Here is an 8,802-nt window from a genome sequence, read left to right on the forward strand (position 1 = left end):
GGAATGCCCATAGAAGCAGACGTGGAGACCTTGTGAAGCTGTGCCCAGAGGAACTCCTCCAGCATTGCCCAGTATAATGGGCACCAAATAATATGGCATCTCTTCAGTCAGCTTACCTGGGCCGTGACAAAATTCCTGAGATGAATAGCTTGGAGAAATTACTTATTTTAGCTCATAGTGCCAGAGGGTTCAATCCATGGTCGTTTGGTCCTGTTGCTTTGAGCCTAGAATGGTATAGTGTGTCATGGAAGGAGCACACGTGGGGGAAGGGGTAAAAAGTAACTCCTCGTGATGGAAGCTAGAGAGAAAAGATGCAGAGAAAGAGAAAGAGAGAGTTCGAGTTCACATAGTTCCTTCAAGGTAAAGCCCCTAATAATCTAAGTTGTACTAGACTCTGAGCTATGGTTCTACAACGTGCCAGCAACACCAGAGGCTAGCTAACAAGTGTTTAACACTTAGGCCAGAGGGAGAACATTTGATAACCATGCGTGATTTCATTGCTTTAAACATCGCAGTTGTCACAGATCAAAAAGCTACCACGTGATCTTCTTATGACCATTCAACACACGTCGAGCTGATATAGAAAAGTTAAATGACTTGCTCGGCACCAAAAATAAGGAAATGGAAAGACAAGACCTGAGTCCAGATCTCCCTGACCTAACGCACACCAAACTTTTTGTGGTCCTAGCTTTCTTAAAACACAGTTTTTGAATCACCTCATAACCATCTGAAGAATCAGTCCTCCATGAGAATAAATGGGTCTGCTTTTCAATCACCACATGCTAGGTAGCCTGCAGGAATTAATCCATTGCCCCTTGATTAAGCCACGAGGACAAGAAGAAAGTCTGTGTGACAGGAGGAAATGACTCACGGAAAGCCCCAGGAATGTCTGATAAAAGAGAAAGTAGATGCCACTCTTCTGACTCAAAGAAATGTGTAAAGGACCGAAGGTGAGAAAGCAAGCTGGATTACAAGCACACCTTCACCTCCTGTCTCAGGCTTAAAGTCACCAAGGTTGAAGTTCTCTGACTCAGGTAGCAGGAGTAGAAAGTTCCTGTTTGCATGCATAGGAAGCTAAGGTCTTCCAGGATGGTCTGTAACAGGAATGGGTTTTCCTTACTTGTAAGGGACAGAAAAGACTTAGGAGTCCCCACAAGCTTCCAAAGTAAGAAGAGGGTATGTAGCTGAGCAGTCTAGAGAAGCTGTCGCTGTGGACACTGGGTTGACTGATCCAGACCAGGGTCAAATAATAATCAACACCAGATGCCAGTCCCCACAAGAGCTGAGGAGAAGCCTGGTCAACAGGAAGGGCCACATGGAAACCAGACAGACATTACACTAAAGATTAGGAAAACACCAAGGAATTGGAAAGACCCATCTCACACACACAACAAACAGCATGAACTCAGGAGTTCCCCCCTATTGTCTCAGTGCTCATAAGGCACTCACAATGAGAAAAGAGGGGAGATATTAGAAGTGTTTGTCAAACCCCAAGAGAAAAGGTACTGGAAAGATCATAGAATTTATCAGACTGAATTTGCTTTTTCTTCCATTCTAATGGGAAGTGAGAAGGGGCTTCCAAGGACACTCACCCACGTTGTGATAAATCACCAAGCCTTGGGTTCTTGGCAGATCGGATTTGGTGTAAGCAAACATGTGATTCTTTTTCAACTGCTTTGGAAACATAGACCTGTGGAGGGGCAGACTGGTTCCATGGCTCACTATGTAACCATATTTGCCACCATGCCTGATGATTTGAGTTTGAATCCTGGGCCCACATGGTGGCAGGAAGCCTAAAATCTGTCCTCTGGCCTCCACACTTGTATGATGGCAAGCACTCAGCTCTCTCTCTCTCTCTCTCTCTCTCTCTCTCTCTCTCTCTCTCTCTCTCTCTCTCACACACACACACACACACTAAATGTATAACTGTAATATTTTTTTAAAAAGATTTGTGGGGGCTCATGGCAGTTTTATACTGAGCCTAAAACATAGAATCAGGGAGATGCTTGGAATCAGTATTCTACATTAAACTTTCTTGCTGCTGTGACCCAAGAGGACTAGTTGAAGAAAAAAAAATTACTCTGCAGATGGTCTCAGAGGGGTCACTTCATCATAATGGGAAGGGTATGAAGGAAGGAACTTGCATCATGGCAGTCAGCAGAAAGAAAATGCCTACACTGGCTGGCTTCCTCCCTTTTCCCCTTTGTTACACCTGAGCCCCCAGCTAACAGGACAGAATGCGGGAAGCTTCCCACATTCAGGGTCAGTCGTCTCTTCTTGACTAATCCTCCCTGGAAACAGCCGCACCGACACCCAGCCATACTTTACTAACCTAGGCAGCCCTCCATGAAAGAGAGCGTGCAGTCAAGATCAACCAGCAGCATCGCTCATGCTGTCTTCTCTGTCTTGTCGCGCTTAGCCTCTGACAGACACATTGGGAAATTATATCCCTTGGCTCTGTGTTAAAGAACCCTCACCAAACTATCGGCCCAAATCCACATAACTCAAAAATGAGAGCAGCACTTTCGCTTTGTAGGTCAGAAGTCAACCCTCGTTTTATTGAAATGTGTACAGAAGACCGGGAAGGGACGGGATCAGGAAATCTTGTGACAATGTGCACAGGAGCAAATGTCACATCCAAACTCCTTTGCCAAGGACTGTCATGCAGGCTGTCCTTTGGAACGTTGTCTGAAGCCTGGTATAGCCCAGAGTCTCCCCACCCCACCCCAGGTGAACCCTTTCATCCAGGACTGACTATGCTGTTCACATCACTGTAAGGTGGACAAGGTCTGGGAGATTTTTTTTCTATTCACATGGTTTTCTTTGATGAAATTCAGTTCTTGCAAGCCCGGACATCTTTTAGATGGTTTCCAAGCAGTCAGGAAGACAGTTCCCTACCAGAAAGCAAAACACTACTCACCCTCTACTGAGGTATATCCATGAAATCAGAGACCTTTCTGAAGCCAAGGTCATGGGCAAAAATCATAGTTCAGGTCCTCACTGAGCCACACACTATCTATACAGGAAAAGCTTCTCAGTGGCCTTGCAGCTTGTTCATTTCATGTTTCTCTCAATCCAGTCTTTGAACGGCAGCACCTTGGTGAAGGCTGTGGCTAGGCCATTGCTACACGTCTTGTCATAGCTCCAGCTGACCAGCCCCACCAGATGCCAGCGTGGCTCGGGGGATGCTCGGCCCGGGAAGGACAAAGCAGCAATGCCCCCTGTCTCCGCAGTGCAGATGCTGGAAGGGGTGCTGGGGTCTTGGCTGGCGCAGAACATGTTGTCGGTGACACTAACTGGAATGCCACGCTCTTCGTGTTGTTCTTCACAGAGCAGTGAATCGACCACCCTGACCGTTCCAGAATGCAGTGTGTCATTCTTAAAGCCAGGGCTCCTCGCATCTGCCAGGATGTTCCACCCAGCCACAGTGATGTGAGACTCCTGAAAGGAGGCACTGAGGTCCCGAGTGCTAGCCAAGCAGATAGGCTGGACACGGGTGCTGATGCGGGCCTTGTCCAGGAGCTTCAGAATGGCGATGTCAGCGTCCAGCAGGATAGGGTCATAGTTGGGATGTAGAATGATGGCAGAAATCTACGAAAACAAGGAAGACAGAGCGGGGGTAAACAGCCTGCTCCAGTGTGGATAAGAAGAGGTTCAGTTAGGAGCCGAATTATTGAAACTGTCTGAGTGGCAGCTACAAGATTTGAAGACACATTGCTCAATGAATCATAAAAAAGAACTATTGTATTTTCAGAGTTGTCAACTCAAATGCCTACTGGAGCCTGGAATGTGGTATTAAATAAGTGGAGTCTACATGCAAGGCCATAGAAGTGGGTGTTCAAGGCCCATCTAACGTGGACAGATGATGTTTTGTTACAGGTGATCACTGCTGTACAAAGATGTGTTAAGTGTTCTGACCACATTTTTACCAGAGAATGGACCCCAAGTCTTTCTTTGGAACACCTCAGTCGTTTAATGTTCAATGAGCTGATTAAGAGAACATATGTTAGAACTACCCATGTATAAGCCCTACATGTTAGCACTATCCTTCCATAAGCCCTACATGTTAGCACCATTCATGTATAAACCCTACATGTTAGCACTACCCATGTAAAAGCCCTACATGTTAGCATTATCTATGTATAAATCTATATGTTAGCACTATTCATGTATAAATCTACATGTTCGCACTATTCATGTATAAACCCTACATGTTAGCACTATCCTTGTATAAGCCCTACATGTTAATGCTTTGCAATCTCTAGTCTACTGTTAGCATTTCATGTACCTTCGAGCCAGTAAGATAGAGCTATGTTTCCTAACAGCAGTCCCTAAGACATTTCCACAAGAATGTTCTCAGAATACACTATAAGATTTTCCACTGGATAGTTACTAAATATTTTATGCATTCCTAGTCAATCTTTTTGCAGGAGCTTCTAAAAACCCATATTCAATCTTTCAATTTTTAAATGTATAGTTTTATTACTTGATCCTATTTCCTTGGGGGTTTATGTTACAAAATACTGTTCATGACATACTGGTCTGTCCCTTCCCTCAAACTAGAGAAAATAGCCATTTTATTCTTCTTTCTATATTTTCCATGGATAACGTGTTGTAGGGGCTCAGTGATAGATAGATAGATAGATAGATAGATAGATAGATAGATAGATAGATAGATAGATGGATAGATGGATAGATGGATGGATGAACTGAGGCAGAGACAGAAGGATGGGTAGAAGAAGGGGTAGACAGGTGAAAAAGTATAGGCTAGGATAGATGGACAGATAGATGAAAGGAAGGAGGGAGGGTACAGGACAATTGAGAAGTATAGCAGTTAAAAGTATCCTGGATAAAACCAGTGTCCTCAAAGCCTGCTTGTGATAATTCCCAAACCCAAATATGAGAGGCAATTAGTTCTCTTATTTTTATTCAAGAAACACCCATGAATTTACCTTGATCTAGGTAGACAGGGTACAGTAACAAGTCACACCATCCCCGGAACAAATCATTTCCAACAGAGATATCCATGAAACAAACAGCTTCATCAATGTTGAAGTACTATCATTTGCAGTATGTGCTAATAGATAGAGTCTATGTATATTCTACCATAATGTGAATGACTTTCAAGGACTACAGTAATAGGTGATACCTGGCTCTCCCTTGTTTTCAAAACAAGCAAAAGTATGGAGGACAGCTGCATGGTTTGCTAACTTTCCTGTCCAGAGTCTGTTAGTCTGAAACTCTGAGCCCCTCCTGCATGCTAGGCTTTGGATCGGATACTGACATGCCGAAGTGATGGGGCTGATACAGGCCCTGCTCCCCTGTGCTCATAGCTGGTTAAGTCAAAGCTCCAGTTTCCCAGAAAGCCCTCTCTCACCCGTAAGTGCTGGATGGTCTTTTCATCCCGCTCGTCGTCCCTGTAGAATTTTCCCAAGACAACCTTGAGGTCTGCTGTCTTGATGGTGGTGACCTTCCCCAGGTCAGTCACACAGTGGGCAGCCACAACCACCGTGCGCTCATTCACCAGGGCGCCGCTGCAGACCAAGAACCATGCGCCTTTGTGCAGCCCACCGTCGTGCACGCCGCTGGTCCTCCGGTAGATGGCTGCCTGCCACGGCCAGCGGCTCCCTTCGGTCTTTGGAGAAGCAGCACTCTCGATTTTTCCACAGACTGTAGGGAAAGCATGAGTTTAATCGGATCAATCCAGACCATTCCCATCTGACAGCAAACGGGTCACTCGACCACGACAGCCCAAATCTGAAAGAGAGGCCCTGAGGGAGATGAAAGGTACTGAGTGAACCGACCTGGTTATCTCTTCTTTTCATTTACTTTTATGTTCTTACAAGCCCGTACATATGTGTTTATATGTGTATATGCGTGTGTTAGCACACAGACACACATGTGCACATATGTGTGAAGATTAGTCGTGACTGTCAGGTATTAAACCTTCTTGATTTCTCTCCACATTATTCTTTGAGACAGGGTCTCTCCCTGAACCTGGACCTCAGCAATTTGGCCCAGCTGGCTAGCCAGCAAACCCCAGGGATCTATCTGTCTCTGCCGCACAGAACTGGGATCATAGGTACATGGCACTGTGCCCAGACAAACTCATGTTCGTAAATGCTTGCACAGCAATTACTTGCCTGCCATGCTGTTGCTCTAGCCCCCTTCCCTTTGGTATTAATCACTGTCTGACATATAGTTGGCCTTAAAGGCTAGAGTTAAAAGTGGAGACTTTATGGTTCAATGAAACAATGGGACTTTGGACAAATTGTTGGACCCTTAGATCCTTGGTTTCTTTGCCTAAAAAAATATACAGAGAAATAACCATGACTTTAGGGGCTCTCTGATAAGACCAAATGGGATGATATGACGGACAGATGATGTTACTGTCTCCATAAGTGTGACCACGACCAACTCAGCCATGCTACTCTTTTCACAAAGAGGGTGACGGTGGCGTGTAAGAATGTGCAAGGTCTACTCTGGAACTTCTGCATTTTATCTCACATTATCTACTATTACCTCATCATTACATTAATGGCAATTCCTGAACATCATTGGATAATGAGTATGAAGATGGAGTCTTGGGTAGTCCAGATGACCAAGGCAGAGGTCTACTCACAGCTATACCTGTCCCCATTGGTATTTAATTGTGACTCTTTTTTTTCTAGATATGATAATATCTAGATAATATTTTCTCTACAAGAAAATATTCCTCTAAGAGTCAATGAGTCAATTTCTCCTGAATAGTAGTTTAAGGCAAAAGGAGGGTGCTCTTCTTGTGGAATTCCAAAGGTCACCAAACTTAGGAAAGCAATTCAAGACCAGTTCAACTTTCCATAAAAGTCTTTAGCAAGATCAAGAATTTTTCACAAATGGCTCAAACTCAAAGATGAGCCTTGACTCACTTGGGACACAGGATGGGGCACGCCCACTCCACTTGCCAGTTCTCAGGCATGTCCTCCTGCTGCTTCCCAGGCGGCGGTAGAAGGGCGAGATACACTCATACTGGAGCTGGGTATGCAGATGCTGATACCCAGGCGGCAGCTCTCCAAACGGAAGGACCGGCTTCTTGGTAGAGGCGTCCTGCAGTTTCTGCTTGCTGAAGGCTGTGGAATAAAGCTGGTGTAATGGTGTCTCCCTGGATCAAGGCACACAGGATCAGAGAAAGAAGAAGAGCAAGACTTTAATATCCAACTCCCTTGCTGTTATTGGTTATAGAAGAAAACATCTCCCATTTCCCGTTTTCTCTCTTTGTCCTTTTCTTTGTCTACCCTTTTCCTCTTCCCTCCTGCTTCTTCTTGCTCTCTTTCTCTCCCTCCCTCCTTTTCTCCCTTCTTCCATACCTTCCTTGCTCTCTCTCCTTTTGCTACTGAATACATCCTCTTCTGTCACTCAGTATTGTATTCCTTTGTTCCTGGAATTCTTCCAAGTACTTGGGGTTTCAATCAAACAGAATAAAGCCTGACATAATATTACTATCCAAAAGTATACTGTGTGTGTGTGAGTGTGTGTGTGTGTGTGTGTGTGTGAGAGAGAGAGAGAGAGAGAGAGAGAGAGAGAGAGAGAGAGAGGGGGGGGGGGGGGGGGGGGGGGGGGAGGGAGAGGAGGGAGAGAACACACATTTAATTGCAAAATTAGATAGGAAAAAGAGTTAATTTCAATGAGAGAAAGGCAGGCACATTTTTTTTCTCTAACCATTATCATAATGGGACAATATTAGGAACTGACTTGAACTAAACTGTGTTGATACAGTAACTTGATTTGGCAATTAGCAAATGTAATTAGTCCACCTCAGAGACTTGAACTTTCTCTGAGGCAACACTGCTTGGGAGAAATACAAAAACTTGCATGTAAATGTGAAAAGGAGCGTTAAATGAGCCCTGAAGTTTAGGCCCCTAGCGACACTCTCGGGGGAGAGATGCTCGTATGTGCAGCTTGTGCTGGCTTTACATTGGGGTAGAATGGCTGTCCGTCGGCAAAGGGAACTGTCGTCTTCATGTCTGTGTTCTTCATTCTGCTGTCTTCAGAGCTACTGCGGGCTGGGGTGCTTTTGAGACTCGGTGACGGAAGATGACACCCAAGATACCATTTAGCAGTCACCATTTCCTCCCTAGAGTCTCCACCATATCAATCTGATATTGTTTAAAATGAAATCCATTTCTTGTGCCTCTATGGTGCTGGGCTCAGGAAACATTCAGTCCACACTGCCTTCATTCAACAAATATCGTTCTATGTTTATAACCAGGCCTGGGAGCTTCTGAATGTACAGTCTTTCTCTTTTGGTCACCGAAGCTACTATTTGTTTCAGGCGGCTGCAGAAAGTAAGAATACCCACTACTTCAATAGCTCGCCTCCCAGAGACATTTAACTAAATTTTACACTTGCTTTCTCAATTGCAGGAGTCGCCTAGCACCTTCTCCCCAATCTACCGTTAAAATTGCTGTAACAGTAGGAAGCCCTGTTGTCTGTTGTGCTCAGGATCCCTATATAGGCAACATCACCGAAGCAAGGTGTCTTCATGGGAGCCAAGGATTGCACTCAGCAGAGTGCCCCCCCCCCGCCGGGGAACCAGGGAAAGAACAGAAATGAGGCCTTCTGCATTCTACCGCCTTAGTTCCCAAGGGACCACCTTGCTTGGAGAAAGTCAAACATGGATGAGAGCCTGACAGGGAGGGCTATGAATGGCGACCTTCACCCAGGAAAACGCCAAGTGGTTCTGCTTTAAAGAGACATCTTGTTCACGCCTTGAGGAAGTTACTTAACATCTCTGAACCTCAGTTTCCACACATGCAAGGAAAC

At 45.1% G+C, this 8,802-nt stretch overlaps 1 protein-coding gene across 1 annotated transcript in view; it reads right to left on the minus strand.

The window, feature by feature from the left end:
* Positions 1–2,530: 2,530 nt before the first annotated feature.
* Positions 2,531–8,802, minus strand: part of Pamr1 (peptidase domain containing associated with muscle regeneration 1) — a 91,319-nt gene continuing 85,047 nt past the window's right edge. Inside the window, exons 9-11 of the mRNA XM_050147122.1 lie at positions 6,909–7,141; positions 5,378–5,670; positions 2,531–3,591 (exon numbers count right to left, since the gene is read on the minus strand). Of these exons, the coding sequence (XP_050003079.1) occupies positions 3,055–3,591; positions 5,378–5,670; positions 6,909–7,141 (1,063 nt within the window). The 3' untranslated portion in view covers positions 2,531–3,054. The remainder of the gene's footprint in view (positions 3,592–5,377; positions 5,671–6,908; positions 7,142–8,802) is intronic.

Source organism: Alexandromys fortis, unplaced genomic scaffold, assembly GCF_014885135.2.
Source record: "Alexandromys fortis isolate MF-2015 unplaced genomic scaffold, M_Fortis_MF-2015_v1.1 scaffold_12, whole genome shotgun sequence".
Lineage (NCBI taxonomy): Eukaryota > Metazoa > Chordata > Mammalia > Rodentia > Cricetidae > Alexandromys > Alexandromys fortis.